The sequence below is a fragment of the Cervus canadensis genome, chromosome 4 (genome assembly GCF_019320065.1).
Source record: "Cervus canadensis isolate Bull #8, Minnesota chromosome 4, ASM1932006v1, whole genome shotgun sequence".
Taxonomy (NCBI): Eukaryota; Metazoa; Chordata; class Mammalia; order Artiodactyla; family Cervidae; genus Cervus; species Cervus canadensis.
In genome coordinates, this window is record NC_057389.1 from 46,749,680 (window position 1) to 46,770,927 (window position 21,248).

Below are 21,248 nucleotides of genomic sequence, written 5' to 3' on the forward strand. Positions count from 1 at the left end.
TAAAACTAAAACAACTTTCAGTTTTGGATCTTTCTTTCAGTAATGGGATATGCAGTGTTCTCACCAACACTCCTGTGGTAAATGCAATAATAAATTTGTAACTGCATCATAGAGTGATTTCTTTTAGAAGGAAGTTATCATAGCATCATAACCTAACTCTCTAACTTTATCCTTTAGAGCTGGAGTCATCAGACTGTTGCCTGTGGGGCAAATTCAGTTTTCTGTTTTGTAAATAAAGTTTTACTGGCAGCACAGCCATGTCACTTGTTTACATATTGTCTATGGCTTTTTTTGTACTACAGTGGTAGAGTTGGATAAGCACCATATGGCCTGAAATGCTGAAAATATCTGCTTTGCTGAAAAAATTTGTTGACCTCTGCTTTAAAGGACTAGATAGAGTATAGAGGCTTCCTGTTGTCCACTTTTATCTATCAACAAAGTCTAGATAATACAGAGTAGATATGTTTTGAACGGTCTTCCAAAATATTCATTTCTTTCAAAAAGTAGTTCTTATAATTGTCAGGAATTCCCTTGCAGTGGTTAGAGCTCTGAGCTTCCACTGAATGGGGCACAGGTTCAATCCCTGGTTGAGGAACTAAGATCCACAACTGAGTCATTTGTAGTCATGTGGATGGACCTAGAGTCTGTCATAGGAAGGACTAAGTCAGAAAGAGAAAAACAAATATCATATATTAATGCATCTCTGTGGAATCTGTTAATAGAAAGATGGTACAGATGAGCCTGTTTGCAGGACAGGAATAGAGATGCAGATGTAGAAAATGGACATGGGGTGGGAAGGGGAGGGTGAGACAAATTGGTAGAGTAGGATTGACGTATACACAACTGTGTGTAAAATAGACAGCTAGTGGGAAGTTGCTGTATAGCACAGAGAGCTTAGCTCAGTGCTCTGTGATGACCTAAAGCAGTCAGATTGGGGGAAAGTGGGAAAGAGATTCATGAGGGAGGGAATATATGTGTACATATAGCTGATTTACTTCACTGTACAGCAGAAAGTGACACAACATTGTAAAGCAATTATATTCCAGTAAAAAAGATAATCATAACTTTATATGAAGTTTACCTTCTTGTATGAATAGATGGAATCTAAACAATTAATATTAATAAATAAATGATTTTTTAAAATATATAATTGTCTTTCAAAGCTTTGGAAAGCAGGGGTCCCTGATGTTCTGAAGTTGAATATGTTCTGAAGATGAGTATGGATTTTTTATTGGCCCAATAGATTCAACTGCCATGGCTAATAACTTGCTTATTCCTTTAGGATTAAAGATTTGTATTTTTTCCATACAGTCCAGAAGTAGAAATCATCATTTTCACACACATCTATCTTTTCTCCCTCTAACACCTATTCCCCTTCCATCTCCTCCATCTCTTCCATTGTCTCTGTCACTCAAACTGTAAAAATTGCTTGTAATGATACAAAAAATATAATTTTCCACTGATACATTTCCACTGATTATGTGCTGTATTTTACTTGAAATTAACAAAATTTATACATATATAGTATATTAAAGCATTCTAGTGTTATTGATAAAGCAAAATTAGAATGTTAGCATTACATTTATGAATTTTCTTATAAGAATGGATTTCTTCTATTTTCTACATTTATTATCTTTCTCATGTTACTGTTCTTTAGATCACAAGAATATTATTCAAAGTGTGCAAAACCATTTTTAACTAAGTATGAACTTTATTCTCTATAATTTTCATTCATTCCTTTTTAGCAGACATGTCTTAAATATTCAGTATATGTCACAGATGCTGGCTAGCTGTGAAATAACTCAAAATTTAGGCATGGTTCTTTCTTGGGAAGAATACAGAGAAAAATGGGGCAAACAGATGTGGAAACTAACAATAATACATAAAAGCTCTATAATAGACATGAGAGCAAGGAACTTTTTTAGTGGAGAAGGAAGAGCAGCCGGCTTTATAGAGAAAGCAAGGATAAGAGGCTTAAAAAATGATTGAACTTTGGATCATGAAGGAAGTAGGATGAGGATGGGAAACAGCATTTGCAAAAGTGGAAAAGGCTGAGAATTTGAGGAAAACTAAAAGTTGGCTTAAAGCTTAACATTCAGAAAATTAAGATCATGGCATCTGGTCCTATCACCTCATGGGAAATAGATGGGGAGACAGTAGAAACAGTGTCAGACTTTATTGTTTTGGGCTCCAAAATCACTGCGGATGGTGACTGCAGCCATGAAATTAAAAGACGCTTACTCCTTGGAAGGAAAGTTATGACCAACCTAGAGAGCATATTAAAAAGCAGAGACATTTCTTTGCCAACAAAGGTCCATCTAGTCAAGGCTATGGTTTTTCTAGTGGTCATGTATGGATGTGAGAGTTGGACTGTGAAGAACGCTGAGCGCTGAAAAATTGATGCTTTTGAACTGTGGTGTTGGAAAAGACTCTTGAGAGTCCCTTGAACTGCAAGGAGATCCAACCAGTCCATCCTAAAGGAGATCAGTCCTGGGTGTTCATTGGAAGGACTGATGCTGAAGCTGAAACTCCAGTACTTTGGCCACCTCATGCAAAGAGTTGACTCATTGGAAAAGACCCTGATGCTGGGAGGGATTGGGGGCAGGAGGAGAAGGGGACGACAGAGGATGAGATGGTTGGATGGCATCACCGACTAGATGGGCATGAGTTTGAGTAAACTCCGGGAGTTGGTGATGTATAGGCAGGCCTGGTGTGCTGCGATTCATGGGGTCACAAAGAGTCAGACATGACTGAGCAACTGAACTGAACTGAACTGAAAGTGGAGGTGTTTCATGGAAAGTTTGTCTAAAGGAGGTATTAGTGTAATAAAATATTAATTATTTTATTGGTCTTAATTGCAGTGTCAAGGAAGGCATTATGGAGTACAGTGGCCAAAAAACCAAAGTATTGAGTCAGGATACCTGCTTTTAAATCTGACAGTTGATCAGTCATATATATTTAGTGTAACCTCTGGCACAAAGTGATTTAACCGCAGTAATCCTCAGTTATCTCATATGTAAAGTGGGAAAACTAAAGGGATTGTTATGGGAACAAACTAAATGTGTGGTAGGTTGATGGTGTGGGATGAGAGAAACCTTAAGATCGAGATGATTGAGATGAGAGTAATTATATATATAGATAGATAGATAGATGGAACCAAAGGAATCTTTTTAACCAGGGAATGTTGATATTTAATTTTTTTCATTCTGAAAGCAGTATTTGATAATAAGAGAATAATTAGGGAAAAACCCTTAAAAATAATTTTAAATAATACAAATCATTTAGATTCCAGAGCAGCTGTGAAGAGATACCCCACGTCCGAGGTAAGAGAAACCCAAGTAAGACAGTAGGTGTTGTGAGAGGGCATCAGAGGGCAGACACACTGAAACCATAATCATGGAAAACTAGCCAATCTGATCACAGGACCACAGCCTTGTCTAACTCAATGAAACTAAGCCATGCCATGTGGGGCCACCCAAGATGGTCGGGTCATGGTGGAGAGGTCTGACAGAATGTGGTCCACTGGAGAAGGGAATGGGAAACCACTTCAGTATTCTTGCCTTGAGAACCCCATGAACACTATGAGAAGGCAAAATGATAGGATACTGAAAGAGGAACTCCCCAGGTCGGTAGGTGCCCAATATGCTTCTGGAGATCAGTGGAGAAGTAACTCCAGAAAGAATGAAGGGATGGAGCCAAAGCAAAAACAATACCCAGTTGTGGATGTGACTGGTGATAGAATCAAGGTCTGATGCTGTAAAGAGCAATATTGCATAGAAACCTGGAATGTTAGGTCCATGAATCAAGGCAAATTGGAAGTGGTCAAATAGGAAATGGCAAGAGTGAATGTCGACATTCTAGGAATCAGCGAACTAAAATGGATTGGAATGGGTGAATTTAACTCAGATGACCATTATATCTACTACTGTGGGCAGGAAGCCCTTAGACGAAATGGAGTAGCCATCATGGTCAACAAAAGAGTCTGAAATGCAGTACTTGGATGCAGTTTCAAAAACGACAGAATGATCTCTGTTCATTTCCAAGAAAAACCATTCAGTATCACGGTAATCCAAGCCTATGCCCCAGCCAGTAATGCTGAAGAAGGTGAAGTTGAATGGTTCTATGAAGACCTACAAGACCTTTCAGAACTAACACCCAAAAAAGATGTCCTTTTCATTATAGGGGACTGGAATGCAAAAGTAGGAAGTCAAGAAACACCTGGAGTAACAGGCAAATTTGGCATTGGAGTACAAAATAAAGCAGGGCAAAGGCTAATAGAGTTTTGCCAAGAGAACGCGCTGGTCATAGCAAACACCCTCTTCCAACAACACAAGAGAAGATTCTACACATGGACATCACCAGATGGCCAACACCGAAATCAGATTGATTATATTCTTTGCAGCCAGAAATGGAGAAACTCTATACAGTCAGCAAAAACAAGACCAGGAGCTGACTGTGGCTCAGATCATGAACTCCTTATTGCCAAATTCAGACTTAAACTGAAGAAAGTAGGGAAAACCACTAGACCATTCAGGTATGACCTAAATCAAATCTCTTATGACTATACAGTGGAAGTGAGAAATAGATTTAAGGGACTAGATCTGATAGACTATGCCTGATGAACTATGGACGGAGGTTCGTGACATTGTACAGGAGACAGGGATCAAGACCGTCCCCATGGAAAAGAAATGCAAAAAAGCAAAATGGCTGTCTGAGGAGGCCTTACAAATAGCTGTGAAAAGAAGAGAAGGGAAAAGCAAAGGAGAAAAGGGAAGATATACCCATTTGAACGCAGAGTTCCAAAGAATACCCAGGAGAGATAAGAAAGCCTTCCTCAGTGATCAATGCAAAGAAACAGAGGAAAACAACAGAATGGGAAAGACTAAAGATCTCTTCAAGAAAATTAGAGCTATCAAGGGAACGTTTCAGGCAAAGATGGGTTCGATAAAGGACAGAAATGGTATGGACCTAACAGAAGCAAAAGATATTAAGAAGAGGTGGCAAGAATACACAGAAGAACTGTACAAAAAAGATCTTCACGACCCAGATAATCACAATGGTGTGATCACCCACCTACAGCCAGACATCCTGAAATGTGAAGTCAAGTGGGCCTTAGAAAGCATCACTACGGACAAAGCTAGTGGATGTGATGGAATTCCAGTTGAGCTATTTCAAATCCTGAAATATGATGCTGTGAAAGTGCTGCAGTCAATATGCCAGCAGATTTGGAAAGCTCAGCAGTGGCCACAGGACTGGAATAGGTCAGTTTTCATTCCAATCCCTAAGAAAGGCAATCCCAAAGAATGCTCAAACTACCACACAATTGCACTCATCTCACACCCAAGTAAAGTAATGCTCAAAATTCTCCAAGCCAGGCTTCAGCAATTACATGAACCGAAAACTTCCAGATGTTCAAGCTGGTTTTGGAAAAGGCAGAGGAACCAGAGATCAAATTGCCAATATCCACTGGATCATTGAAAAAGCAAGAGAGTTTCAGAAAAGCATCTATTTCTGCTTTATTGACTATGCCAAAGCCTTCGACTGTGTGGATCACAATAAACTGGAAAATCCTGAAAGAGATGGGAATACCAGACCACCTGACCTGCCTCTTGAGAAACCTGTATGCAGGTCAGGAAGCAACAGTGAGAACTGGACATGGAACAACAGACTGGTCCCAAATAGGAAAAGGAGGACGTCAAGGCTGTATATTGTCACCCTGCTTATTTAACTTATATGCAGAGTACATCATGAGAAATGCTGGGCTGGAGGAAGCACAAGCTGGAATCAAGATTGCCGGGAGAAATATCAATAACCTCAGATCTGCAGATGACACCACCCTTATTACAGAAAGTGAAGAAGAACTAAAAAGCCTCTTGATGAAAGTGAAAGAGGAGAGTGAAAAAGTTGGCTTTAAGCTCAACATTCAGAAAACTAAGATCATGGCATCTGGTCCCATCACCTCATGGGAAATAGATGGGGAGACAGTGGAGACAGTGTCAGACTTTATTTTTTTGGACTCCAAAATCACTGTGGATGGTGACAGCAGCCATTAAATTAAAAGACGCTTACTCCTTGGAAGGAAAGTTATGACCAACCTAGATAGCATATATATATTTTGTTACAGTATGATATCATTTTTATGTAGAATCTAAAAAGTACAACAAACTAGTGAATAAAATGAAAAAGAAACAACTTTACAGATAGAACAAACATGTAGTTACCAACTGCGGTGGTGGCATTACTAGGATGGGAGGGAGAGAGGTACAAACTAATGGGTGTAAGATAGACTTAAGGATATATGGTAAAACATGAAGAACAGCCAATATATTGTAATAGCTGTAAATGGAAAGTAACTTTTAAAAATTATATAAAAATAAAATTAAATTTTAAAAAGACATTTTGTTACCTAGATAGCATATTAAAAAGCAGAGACATTACTTTGCCAACAAAGGTCCGTCTGGTCAAGGCTATGGTTTTCCAGTGGTCATGTATGGATGTGAGAGTTGGACTGTGAAGAAAGCTGAGCACCGAAAAATTGATGCTTTTGAACTGTGGTGTTGGAGAAGACTCTTGAGAGTCCCTTGAACTGCAGGGAGATCCAACCAGTCCATCCTAAAGGAGATCAGTCCTGGGTGTTCATTGGAAGGACTGATGCTGAAGCTGAAACTCCAGTACTTTGGCCACCTCATGCAAAGAGTTGACTCATTGGAAAAGACCCTGATGCTGGGAGGGATTGGGGGCAGGAGGAGAAGGGGACGACAGAGGATGAGATGGCATCACCGACTCGATGGGCGTGAGTTTGAGTAAACTCCGGGAGTTGGTGATGAACAGGGAGGCCTGGCGTGCTGGGATTCATGGTGGGGTCGCAAAGAGTCGGACATGACTGAGCGACTGAACTGAACTGAACTGACTGATTGTGAACATACGTAATGGTGACATGATTAAAATCATTAGTTTACCCTCCAGAAACGTCTATGGCTCTACAGTTACCCAAGTCCTTTATTTCAGTGTCATGTCAATACTTTGTTTTGGCTTTTTCATAAATGTTCCCTGCATATTTCTTAAGTGTGTTCTTTTTCAATATTGCTATTATAACTGATGTATTTTGTTATATTACTAGCTATTGCATATATGTAGGAGAATTGTTAGATTTAGAAGAAGCTAAGATTTCTTTCCTATGAAATGAGGAGATACGGTTAGAATCTTCAATAACTGACATTCTCTGACTCTCTAAATGTGACTCTTCTCAAAAATTTTGTATGTGTTATACTTTAAAAATCCTTCTCTATAATTATTAATAAAAATCCTCCCAGCCAGGTTTTGTTGTTATTTTATAGTTTTTAGTATTTTTAAAATTAAAATTTTTCTTCATTCAGAATATATATATATTTCTCTTTTCCAAGACATAAGATATCATTGTATTGTAATTGATATACTTCGTTATGACAGCTAGAACTGGCTTAGCCGAATACCGCAAACTGCATGGATTAAATGACAGAAATTTTTTATCTCACAGTTCTAGAGGCTGTTAATTCAGTTAATCAGCAGGGTTGGTTGCCTCTGAGGGCTTGAGGGAAGGATCTGTTCTAAGTCTCTCTGTTTGGCTTATAGATAACTTATCTTCTCCTCAAGTGTCTTCATACTGCCTTCATTCTATGTGTGTGTGACTCTGTTCAAACATCTCCTTTTTTTATGGATATCAGTTATATTGGGTTAGGGTCCACCCTAATGACCTCATATAACTAATTATATTTGCAATGGCCCTGTTTCCAAATAAGGTCACATTCTGAGGTTCTAGGGGTTAGAACTTCAACTTATGAATTTCCAGGGTGTACAGTTCAGTTTCTCACATATGGATTCAACATTATTCTTTTCCTGTGAAATTTCCAGTTGTTTCAGTACTATTCATTGGCTAATACATCTTCCTTTCAGCTATTTTAATGCTGCTTTATCACTTACTAAATTACCATTTGTATTAGGTAGGCATTTTATGATTTACCTCTTTTGTTTTCCTGTCCTGTCTGGCTCTTGTTAAAGGCAGGATTTGACATTGATTCTCCCAAATACTCTGATACAAAACTAAGTGTAGGTATAGTTTTGCATGCTATAGTAGAAATGATAAGAATGATGACTTTAGATTGAACAGGAATATTACTGTTACAGGGATTAGTATCTTTCAAGGATGTAGCTGTGGATTTCACCCAGGAGGAGTGGCAGCAACTAGACCCTGCTCAGAAGACCCTGTACAGGGATGTGATGCTGGAGAACTATAGCCACCTGGTCTCAATGGGTAAGAGTGACTTCCCTGTATAACTCAGACTTGACCAGTCAAGTACCTTTCCTTACCAGTCACTATAGTTAGGTGGTTCCTGACGTGTATATAATGACTTTGATGACCTTAATACCTTCCCCGATGGAGGTCATTACTTTCTGAAGGTTAAATGAACTACTTCATTGTAGGCCTCCTTAAACTGCATCTTCTCTTTTGCCTTCTGTGCAGTCTCTCCCAATTCCTCTGATTTCTATTTAATAGGGCATCCAGTTTCCAAACCAGATGTCATTTCCAAGTTGGAGCAAGGAGAAGATCCATGGATCATTAAAAGAGACATACCAAATTGGATCTGTCCATATGAAGTTCAGACAGATGGGCGACTAGGTAAGTGAAATATCAGTTCGCTTGTTTTGTTTTTATTTTGGTTGATTGATGCCTGAGGCTTATGTTTCTATCCTTAGTGAATTCTCTTACTGTTTGTTCCTGTGCTGAAAATTTAGTAGGCACTCAACAAATAATTAATCAATTAAATAATTGTGAACCTTTATAGGGGATAGCTATTTCTTATTGATTCTACATGTATATCTTTTGTATTAAATGTATATTGTTTTATATATTTAATGCATTTTATGAAAAGGCTTAATAGGCAATAGAAGGCAAATTTCTTCTAAAAACACAGGTTGCATTGCAAAATTAAATGTCAAATACTGCTACTATTTTTAAAATTTCAGAGAAAATTAGAGTCTAAAGAAATGCAACAGAATTTGAAAAGGCATTTTTCAGAGCACGCATCTGTAGCTGCTTTGAAAGATAAATTGACTATTGATGATCATGAGAAAGGGTGGTGAAGGCAAACTGTTGATGAAGGTGGGCGAGAAGAATATATGAACAAAACCTAGAAGATAGGGAAATACAGCTTTTCTGGGAGAACTTTGCTAGTTTTATTTGATAATATATAGAAGGAACAGTGCAATTCAAGCTTGGATTGTTGGTGTGACTCTGATACTGAATCCACAGCATGATTTTGGATTTTTCTCTTGTTTATATTAGTTGTTAATTAGGAAAGTAGAATGAGAGGAGATAAAATATTTTGAGTACAGAAGAGACCTTGTTTCTTCAGCTAGAGGTGGCAGGATAATACTAGCCAAGTGTATAGCAGATGGTTTATAAAATAAATGAATTTGAATGGTGAAAAGCATTTACACTCTGAAAGCAGGAGAAATGGGAAGATTCTAAAAGAGTAATCCAAGATTAGAGTGATAATAACTCAGATAGTTTTCTGTCTCCTTCAGGTCTAATTTTTTCATGAATATTTCTCTTTAACATCTTTGTCTATTCATTCCCCTGATCATAGTGTATGTTTTACTGTCTTCTGAAATGGCATCTCATCCCTGTTTGGGTTCATCACCTTTATTAGATCATTCATTTTTTATACTCCTCTGTGTTTTGTTAATTATCCTATATGACTTTTTAATTTTCCTTTCTTTTAGACAGGAAGAGTAACCTTGACAACCCCCAATCATGTATTTTGGGGTCTGTTTCCTTCCATAATAAGATATTGAAAGGAATCACAAAGGATGGTTCATTATACTCCATTTTAAAAGTCTGTCAAAGTGATGGCCAGTTACAGAGATGTCAGAAAAACAGACTTTCCACGAAAGTAACAGTCGTCAACAACAAAACAATGACTGTAGAGTCAGACTACAAATATAATGCACTGAGGAAAATATTTCAAGAGTGCATAGAGTCAGATGCTTCAAGACAAAGACCCTATAACTATGATGCCTTTAAAAAGAATTTGAAATCTAATATTGACCTACCTAGTTGTAATAAGAACAATTCAAGAAGAAACCTTGATGAGAGTTTTGGATGTGGAAAATCATTCATCCACAGTGTGGCCAATTCTAACCTTGAGAAGATTCACAATGGAGTAATTCCCTGTAATGATATTGAGCATGGAAACGTTTTCAGCAAGAAACAATCCATTATTCATTATCAGAATGTTGAAACCAAGGAGAAAACCTGTGTGTGTGTTACATGTGGAAAAGCCTTTGCTAAGAAGTCACAGCTCATTGTACATCAACGGATTCATACTGGGAAAAAACCATATGATTGTGGTGCATGTGGGAAAGCCTTCAGTGAGAAGTTTCACCTCATTGTACATCAGAGAACTCATACTGGGGAGAAACCTTATGAATGTTCTGAATGTGGAAAAGCCTTCTCTCAAAAATCATCTCTTATTATACATCAGAGAGTTCATACTGGAGAAAAACCATATGAATGTAGTGAATGTGGAAAAGCCTTTTCCCAGAAATCACCCCTCATTATACATCAGAGAATTCACACTGGAGAGAAACCTTATGAATGTAGAGAGTGTGGTAAGGCCTTCTCCCAGAAGTCACAACTGATTATACATCATAGAGCTCATACTGGAGAGAAGCCCTATGAGTGTACTGAATGCGGGAAAGCCTTCTGTGAGAAGTCCCATCTCATTATACATAAAAGAATTCACACCGGGGAGAAACCCTACAAATGTGCTCAGTGTGAGGAAGCCTTCAGCAGAAAGACAGAACTCATTACACACCAGTTAATTCATACTGGGGAGAAACCTTATGAATGTACTGCTTGTGGGAAGACCTTCTCCCGAAAGTCACAGCTCATTATACATCAGAGAACGCATACTGGAGAAAAACCCTATAAATGCAATGAATGTGGAAAAGCCTTCTGTCAGAAATCACATCTTATTGGACATCAGAGGATACACACAGGAGAAAAACCTTATGTTTGTACTGAATGTGGGAAAGCCTTCTCTCAAAAGTCTCACCTCCCAGGTCATCAGAGGATTCATACAGGAGAGAAACCATACATATGTGCTGAATGTGGAAAGGCGTTTTCTCAGAAGTCAGATCTTGTTTTACATCGGAGAATTCACACTGGGGAAAGACCCTATCGGTGTGCTGTATGTGGGAAAGCTTTCATCCAGAAATCACAACTCACTGTACATCAGAGAACTCATAGCAGTGGTAAAAATCATAGTGAACTAAAAACACAGACAAGCTTTCAGTATTAGCTCAATGCTTAATACATAACAGGAACTTGATTAATTTGATAACTTTGTTGACAGCATCTTTATAGAGAAAATTTTACAAGAGAATACATATCTGTAGTGTGGTGATACCTAACTCAGCAGACATGATGGAAAATTATTACATTAATGAAGGCCATTTTCACCATAGCATGTAGAGCTTTTAAAGTTATGAATTGAATGGTTAGTAGGACAAATTATGTATATAGAATGTTGTCAAAGTACATATTCCTTATTATGCCCCATAACAATAAACATTGTGAAATTGCTAATATTAACTTGGCATCATTTTGGTCATATACATTAATTCCCTATAAAGGACATGAAGAATGCTTGATTTAAAAAAATCAATTCCAAGAAACTGCATTAACAAGGAAAGGCTTGGGAGTTCCCTAATAATAGGACTCAACAATTTCACAGCTCTGGCCCAAGTTCAATTCCTGGTCAAGGAATTAAGATCAAGTTGCACAGTGCGACCAAAAAAAAAAAAGTGGGGTGAGGGGCTTAGCATGACCCCTAAAGATACATGTAAAATTCTTATACAAAGATGGAAGGATAGGTTGATCAGATTCAGCAAAGGTGATAGTTGCACATTTTCCCATTTCAAGCATATAAATTGATCTGTATTTTTGGAAGGATCGTTTTGAAACTGTTGCTTCTTGACCATCTCTCCTACTCCTCTTGAAATATCTATTTACTTTTCCTTACTGAAAATTTGGTATTGTGGAAACACTTTGGTACTGAACCACATTGTCTGGGTTTTAATCCTGGCTCAACTACTCAAAAGATTGTATGACTTCAGGCAAGCCTGCTTTACCTATCTGAATATTTTTTCTTACTGGTAAATAGAAGTACAGTGTAGAGAACATTTTTCAGTTAACATGAGTTCTTTTTATCTTTCGTCCCTCAGTTTCCACTTGATTCCTTCACATTTCATGCCCACCTTATCTGTTTCCTGCATGGCTGAATTATCTATTATAAAACTGGATGAGAATTTCTGCAGGGGGAGAAGGCATACCTGACAGAGAGGGATGTGGAACCTGTGTGGGCAAATTTCTGATCTCATTATGAACACTGAGTTGAGAGCACTGACATCAGATATAACTGACTATTCATATCTTAGATAGAAGGTCTAAGGTTGAGCTACTCTGAAATTTCTTCTTGAAACATGTCCTAACTGCTCCTATGGAGGCATGAGAAAGACTAGGGATCATATTGAGAATATAGGGAAATTTAGTGAGGAGGGTGTTTTATATAGTGACAGCTTTGGACCTTATGTAGGTTTGAACAGTTTCATAGTTCCCACCTTATAGACTTGCCGTTTGATCCTTCCACCATCACAGCTCCCCGGCAGCCTCATTGATCTGATAATAGATTTCTATAAAATCTCATTTCAGATTTAGCACTTTGCCTTCTTGTTTGGCTTTTACCAGTTCTTTTTCTCCCCAGCATTTTACTAGAGGAGCTAGCCAGTACAGTTAGGCAAGAAAAGGAAATCATAAGCATATTCACGTTCTACAGAGACTTTAAGTTATTGAAAAGATTTGAATACAACTAAATAAGAAAAAAAGCCAATTCTATATTATCTATTCCAGAAAAGAGGAGGGCTCCCTGACATACTTTATGAGACTACCATTATCTTGATGCTAAAGCCAGAGATATTACAAGAAAATTCTAAGTGACCAGTATTTTTCCTGAACATAGCCATAGCCATTTTTAATAGACTATTTGCAAATCAGATCTAGAAATATTTTTTTGAAAAAGGTACATCATGGCCAAGTAGAGTTTCATTCAAGAATGCAAAGTTGGTCCAGTATACAAAGAAAAGATTTTGGTATACTTCCACATACCAAGAGCCTAGAAAGTATAACTATATGGTCATTTCTATATATAGGGGGAAATTATTTGACAAAAATTCCATATCCATTTAGAATAAAACTCAGTAACAGAATAAAGGCCAGCTTCCTCAAATAGTAGAAGGACATCTATAGAACATCTAAAGTTAGTATATTTAATAGTGAAAGACTGTTTGCCTCAAGATTGGGAAAAAGTTAAAGATGTCTGCTCTACTTTCCTTGGTGAATATTGTACTGGTGATCTTAGCCAGTGCAGTAGGGAAAGCAAAAAGACAGGGTGGGGTGGAATAGGTGAGTGGAGTATAGTCAGGAAAGGAAAACAAAATTGTCTTTATTTACAGACAACATGGTCTTCTACACAGAAGATTTCAAAAGCTATTTAAAATTCTAAGGACTTCCCTGGTGAGCCAGTGCTCCACACTCCCAATGCAGAGGGCACAGGTGTGATTCCTGGTTGGGGAACTTAGATCCTGCATGCCTCGTGAGGTGGCTGAAAAGTAGGTTAATTTTTAAAAATCTACTAGACCTGATAAATGGGCTTCACAAAGTATCTAAGTAAACAAGGAGATACTCTATATTTACAGATGAAAAGATTCAATATTGATAAGGTATGAACTTTCCTCAAATTAATCTATATATTTATTGCAATCACCCACAGAAAAGATCTCAGCACGCATTTGTGTAGAATTTGACAGCCAGACTCCAAAATTTATATGAAAATGTAAAAGACCTAGAATAAACAAGATATCTTTGAGAAGAAAGAAAACTCGTATTACCTGATTTCAAGGCTTATTATAAAGTTAGACTAATCGAGTAAATAGTATTGTCATAAGAATAAATAGGTCAATGAAATAGTATAATCTAGAAATCAAACCACACATACAACAGATTTTTAACAAAGTTGTCAAGGTAACTCAATGGACAAAAGGTAGTCTTTTCAATAGACAATGCTGGAACATTTGGACCACTGGCAAAACATTTGGCAAAAACAAAACAAAACCCCTTGATTCCTAGTTCATACTCATATAAAAATCAATTTGAAAAAAATCATGAGCATGAAATACCCATAAAATTCTCTTTATGTTATCTTTGCAGATGAATTCTTGACATACCTCCCCACATTGATTCTTAATATTTAAGGTATCATTTTTGTTTTGTTATTGCCAGCTCTACATCATAATACTTACACACCAGGCACAGCCAGGTTAGTATCATTTCTATTCATGTAGTTATAGCCAGGAATTTCACCTTCCTCTTGTGCTGGTTAAGTCTCTCAATGTTTGAGTCCTTATCTGCAGTAGCCCCGGAGGGACCCATTCAATCATTTTGATGAGGACTTTCGGTGGTACAACATATGATGCAAATTGAGGGTTCTGCATTCTTATGGCTGGTGCTCTAACTGAATTACAGAGGTTTTAATATGTTTCTGTGATAGGCAAATACTGAATTTCTGACTTGGTGAGGAGATTGAAAATTCATAGAATTCTCTAGGAAGTCATTGTTACTGTCCAGCAGCTAGTTTTGTGAATTTAGATCTGTGAGGGATCTCAGGTAATCCTTGAGGTGGTTATCTGGGATCATCTCCAGTCTCCTAAAGGACTGAACTACTTTCTCACCACCTGGAGCTTCATCACCTTGTTGGTAATAGGCAGCACACTCATCATGGCCAGTGCATGCCATTGTCACCACAACCTCCTCTCAGAATCATCACCAAACTGAAGAAGAGCATCTTTATGCAAAGGCTGGTATCAATATTTTAAAGCCAGAAAACTGCTTTAAAGGTCAGCACACATTTTCCATCTTTAAAAGAAAAACAGAAAAACTGTCTTTAGTTCCTTTATACATAAGAGAAAATCGAGATATTAAGAGTAAAAGCAAAACAAAGAGTAACTTGGTTTCCACTCATCAGAAATCATAATTCAAACCCAGATATTCTGATGCCAGGGTCTATACACTTAACCACTGTGTTAAACTGCCCCTATTTCCATTGTAGACTGTTTCTTGAACTCTTATTATTTTATGGGTTTTGATGCCTGCTCAAAAGGTACTCCCCTTCTATTTAGCCAAATTTAATTATTGAAAAAAAATCTCCTTTAAAAGTCACTTTTAATTGATAAAGATTTAATTCTAATTTTTGATGTTCAGAAAGGAGCTCTCCTAAATCCTAGAAATGAGATAGCTTGTTGATAAACATGGAAGTTGAATCATGGATTTTTAAAAGAGCTCAGAGAATCAGAATCTGAAGAACATAGGTAAAGCCTTTGATACTATGCATTCAGTGACCCTCCTAAGCTCTGGCCCTCTAAAATTGAAACATCTAGAAATATAGTCCCTTAGGAACTGTGTCCTGATTGATACTCTGTTGCAGGTGGTACCAACAGATACTGGCTCCAGATTTTGTTGAGATGATCAACAGGAAATTTAATGTCTCATATTGCTTTGGGATTCCTTATGTAAGGAGATTCTTGGAGAGCTCCCAGATATGGCTGTCTGAAGAGTGTCACATCCACTATTGTACTTGCCAGAGGTAGGCCAAGCCAATCTTTGGAGGGGTCATATGTTCATATAATGGCAAAACATGACCATGTACTTACTGTAAGACTTTTATACTATATATGAAGTGGTATATTCAGTTCAGTTGCTCAGTCATGTCCGATTCTTTGTGACCCCATGAATCACAGCACGCCAGGCCTCCCTGTCCATCACCAACTCCTGGAGCCTACCCAAACCCATGCCCATCGAGTTGGTGATGCCATCCAGCCATCTCATCCTCTGTCGTCTCCTTCTCCTCCTGTCCCCACTCCTTCCCAGCATTAGGGTCTTTTCCAATGAGTGAACTCTGCGTGAGCTGTCCAGAGTATTGGAGTTTCAACCTCAACATCAGTCCTTCCAATGAACACCCAGGACTGATCTCCTTTAGGATGGACTGGTTGGATCTCCTTGCAATCCAAGGGACTCTCAAGAGTCTTCTCCAACACCACAGTTCAAAAGCATCAATTCTTTGGTGCTCAGCTTTCTTCACCATCCAAATCTCACATCCATAGATGACTACTGGAGAAACCATAGCCTTGACTAGACGGACCTTTGTTGACAAAGTAATGTCTCTGCTTTTAAATATGCTGTCTAGGTTGGTCATAATTTTCCTTCCAAGGAGTAAGTGTCTTTTCATTTAATGGCTGCAATCACCATCTGCAGTGATTTTGGGGCCCCCCACAATAAAGTCTCTCACTGTTCCCACTGTTTCCCCATCTATTTTCCATGAAGTGATGGGACCAGATGCCATGATCTTAGTTTTCTGAATGTTGAGCTTTAAGCCAACTTTTTCACTCTCCTCCTTCGCTTTCATCAAGAGGCTTTTTAGTTCCTTTTCACTTTCTGTCATAAGGGTGGTATCATCTGCCTATCTGAGGTTATTGGTATTTCTCCCGGCAATCTTGATTCCAACTTGTGCTTCTTCCAGCCCAGAGTTTCTCATGATGTACTCTGCATATAAGTTAAATAGGCAGGGTGACAGTATACAGCCTTGACGTCCTCCTTTTCCTATTTGGGACCAGTCTGTTGTTCCATGTCCAGTTCTAACTGTTGCTTCCTGACCTGCATACAGGTTTCTCAAGAGACAGGTCAGATGGTCTGGTATTCCCATCTCTTTAAGAATTTTCCTCAGTTTATTGTGATCCACACAGTCAAAGGCTTTGGCATAGTCAATAAAGCAGGAAAAGATGTTTTTTTCTGGAACTCTCTTGCTTTTTTGATGATCCAGCAGATGTTGGCAATTTGATCTCTGATACCTCTGCCTTTTCCAAAACCAGCTTGAACATCTGGAAGTTCACGGTTCACATATTGCTGAAGCCTGTAGATTGGGAGAAGCTAAAGGTATATACTACAAATGCTAAATAAACCACTAAAGTAACACAACACAGTTATAGTTAATAATCCAAAAGGGGATAGAAGGAATCAGAACAAACATTCACTTGATCCAACAGAAGGCAGAAAAAAAGAAAAAGAACAGATAGGACAAATAGGAAATAAAATGGAGATGATAGACTTAATCTAACAATATAAATTGTCATGTAACAGTCCAAACACACCAATTAGATAAAAGTTATTATATTGGCTAAAACAACACAGCCTAACGATATGCTGCCTATGAAAAGCACACTTTAGAGACACGGATAGGTTATTTTTTTCCTGTACAAATATTTTTTTTAAAATTTCTATTTTACATTGGACTACAGTTGATTTGCAGTGTTGTGATAGTTTCAGGTGTACAGCAAAGTGATTCTGTTATACATACACATATATCCTTTTTAAAATTCTTGTTATGACAGAATATTGAACAGAGTTCCCTGTAGCTCCTTGTTGGTTATCTATTTTAAGTATAGTAGTGTGTATATGTCCATCCCAAATTCCCAATTTATCCCTCTCCCCCCATCTTTCCCCTTTGGTAATCACAGGTTTGTTTTCAAAGTCTGTGAGTCTGTTTTTATATAAGTTCATTTGTATTGTTTTTTAGTTTATTAAGGAACCTCCATACTGTTCTCCATAGCAGCTGTCCAGATTTACATTCCCAACAGTGTAGGAGGGTTCCCTTTTCTCCACACCTTCTCTAGCATTTACTTGTAGACTTTTTAATGATGGTCATTCTGACTGGTGTGAGATAATATATCATTGTACTTTTGATTTGTATTTCTCTAATAATTAGTGATGTTGTGCATCTTTTCATCTTTTCATCTCTCTGTCTTCTTTGGAGAAAGGTCTGTCAAGGAATCTACCCGTTTTTTGATTAGAGTGTTTTTTTTTTTATTTTGAGCCACCTGTGCTGTTTGTAAATTTTGGAGATTAATCTCTTGTTAGTTGCAGTGTTTGCAAATATTTTGTCTCATTTTGTGGCTTGTCTTCTTTTTTTAATGGTTTCCTTTGCTGTGCAAAAGCTTTTGAGTTTAATTTGGTCCCATTTGTTTATTTTTATTTCCATTACTCTAGGAGATGGATCAAAAAAGATATTCCTGCAGTTTATATCAGAGAGTGTCCTGCCTATGTTTTCCTCTAAGAGTTTCATAGTATCTGGTCTTAAACTTAAGTCTTTAATCCATTTTGAGTTTATTTTTGTATATAGTGTTAGAGAATGTTCTAATTTCATTCTTTCACCTGTAGCTGTCCAGTTTTCCCAGCACCACTTATTGAAGAGGCTGTCTTTTCTCCATTGTATATTCTTGCCTCTTTTGTTGTAGATTAATTGACAATAGATGTATGGGTTTACTTCTGGACTTTCTCTCCTGTTTTGTTGATATGTATTTCTGTTTCTGTGCCAGTACCATGGTGTTTTGATGACTGTAGCCTTGTAACGTAGTCTGAAGTCAGGAAGCATAATTCCTCCAGCTTTGGTTTTCTTTCATTTTTCTTTCTCAAAATTTCTTTCACTATTTGGGGTCTTTTGTGCCTCTATACAAATTAAGATTTTTTTTGTTCTAGTTCTATCAGATTACCAATGAAAAATGCCATTGGTAATTTGATAGAGTTTGCATTAAATCTGTAGATTGCCTTGGATAGTATAGTCTTTTAAAAAATATTTTTTTTTTCTAATCCAAAAGCATGGTATATCTTTCCATCTCTTTGTGTTGTCTTCAATTTACTTTATTTGCATCTGAGAGTTTTTCAACTACAGTTCTTATGCCTCCCTAGGTAGGTTTATTTCTATGGAATTTTATTCTTTTTGATGCAGTGGTAAATAGAATTATTTCTTTAATTTCTGTTCTTTCATTGTTAGTGTGTACTATTGCAACAGATGTCTGTGTATTAATTTTGTACTCTGCAATTTTACTGAATTTTTTTATGAACTCTAGTAGTTTTCTGGTAGCATCTTTAGAGTTTTCAATGTATAATATCATGTCATCTTCAAACAGTGACAATTTTAGTTTTTCTTTTTCAATTTGGATTCTTTTTTTTTTCTCTGACTGCCATCACTAGGACTTCTAAAACCATGTTGAATAAAAGTGGCAAGAATGGATATCCTTGTCTTGTTCCCGAATTTAGTGGAAATGCTTTCAACTTTTCCCCATTGAGAATAACGCTAGCTGTAGGTTTGTCATTTATGGCCTTTATTGTGTTGAGGTAAGTTCCCTCTATTCCCACTTTCTAGAGAGTTTTTAAGCATAAATTGGTGTTGAATTTTGTGAAGAGATTTTTCTGGATCTATTGAGATGATTTTATGGTTTTTATTTTTCAATTTGTTGGTGAGATGTATCACACTGAAAGATTGTAGATATTGAAAAATCCTTGTATCCCTATGATAAATTTCATTTGATCATGGTGTATGATTTGGTTTGCTAGTATTTCATTGAGTACTTTTGTGTCTGTGTTCATCAGTTATGTTGGAATGTAATTTTATTTTTTTATGGTATCTTTGTCTGATTTTGGTATCAGGTTAATGGTGGCCTCAAGAGCAGAAGCTTGGGAGTGGTCCTTCCTCTGTAATTTTTTGAAAGAGTTTCAGAAAGATAGGTGCTAATTCTTCACTAAATGTTTGATAGTGTTTGCCTGTGAAGCCATCTGGTCCTGGACTTTTGTTCGCTGGAAGTTTTTAAATCTCTTGTTTCAATTTCAGTGCTTATTATTGGTCTGTTCATATTTTCTATTTCATCCTGCTTCAGTCTTGGGAGATTGTACCTTTCTAAGAATGTGTCCATTTATCTTGATTGTCCATTTTATTGATGTATAGTTGCTTGTAGTAGTCTCTTATTAGACTATATATTTCTGCAATGCCAGTTGTAACTTTTCGTTTTTCACTTCTAATTTTATTGATTTGAGCCCTCTCCCTTCTTCTCTTGATGAGTCTGGCTACAGGTTTATCAATTTTTAATCTTTTCAAAGAACCAGCTTTTAGTTTCATTGATCTTTTCTATTGCTTTCTTTGTCTCTATTTCATTTATTTCTGCTCTAACCTTTATGATTTCTTTCCTTCTACTAACTTTGGGTTTTGTTTATTCTTTTTTCTCTAGTTGCTTTAGGTATGAAGATTAGGTTGTTTATTTAGGATTTTTTCTTGTTTCCTGAGGTAAGATTGTATTGCTATAAACTACCCTCTTAGAACTGCTTTTGCAGCATTTCCTAGGCTTCGGATCATTGTGCTTTCATTTTTATTTGTCTCTAGGTATTTGTTGATTTCCTCTTTCATTTCTTCAATAATCCATTGGTTGTTTCATAGCATATTGTTTAGACTCTAGGTGTTTGTGTTTTGGGGTTTTTTTTCCCTTGTAGTTGATTTCTAATCTCACAGCATTGTGGTCAGAACAGAGGCTTAATATGATTTCAGTTTTCTTAATTTTACCAAGGCTTGCTTTGTGGTCCAGCATGTGCTGAATCCCGTGAAATGTTTCATGTGCACTTGAAAAGAATGTGTATTCTGCTGCTTTTGGAAGGAATGCTCTATAAATATCAGTGAAGCCCATCCAGTCTCATGTCATTTAAGACCTGTGTTTCCTTATTGTTTTTCTGTCTGGTTGATATGTCCATTGATGAATGGGATGTGAAAGTCCCTCACTACTGTTGTTTTAACTGTTGATTTCAGGCAAATTCAGTTGCAGTTGGAGCTTTTAATCCCTCTCTTAATGATTAATAGAATAAGGTAATAAACAGTTAGCAAGGATATAGTAGATAGAATTGAACACCACTATCAACCAACCTGACTTAACTGACATTTGTAGAACATTTTACCCAACAATGGCAGAATACACATCTGCATACAGAACATTTACCAAGGTAAGTCATACTATGAGGTCATTAAAAAAAAAATTAGAAAGAAAATGAAGTATTCTGAACTGAATGAAAATTAAACACAATGGATCTAAATTTTTGAAAAGCCTCTGAAGCAGTACTTGGAGGGAACTATAAAGTGCTAAATGTGTACATTGGAAAAGGTGAAAGGTCATAAATCAATGACTCATTTTCCACCTTAAGAAATTAGAAAAAGGAAAAAAGTGAAACCCATTATAAATCAGAAGAAAGGAAATAATTGAGTTCAGCAAGGATTAAATGG

General features: G+C 37.1%; 1 protein-coding gene across 8 annotated transcripts in view; it reads left to right on the forward strand.

The window, feature by feature from the left end:
* The window catches only part of ZNF300 (zinc finger protein 300), a 35,028-nt gene extending 23,399 nt beyond the window's left edge, over positions 1-11,629 (forward strand). For all 8 annotated transcript variants that reach the window (XM_043464928.1, XM_043464929.1, XM_043464930.1 and 5 more), the window contains 3 exons: positions 8,164-8,290; positions 8,534-8,656; positions 9,763-11,629. In XM_043464928.1, coding sequence (XP_043320863.1) covers positions 8,164-8,290; positions 8,534-8,656; positions 9,763-11,342 — 1,830 coding nt within the window. In that variant the 3' untranslated portion in view covers positions 11,343-11,629. The remainder of the gene's footprint in view (positions 1-8,163; positions 8,291-8,533; positions 8,657-9,762) is intronic.
* Positions 11,630-21,248: the final 9,619 nt, after the last annotated feature.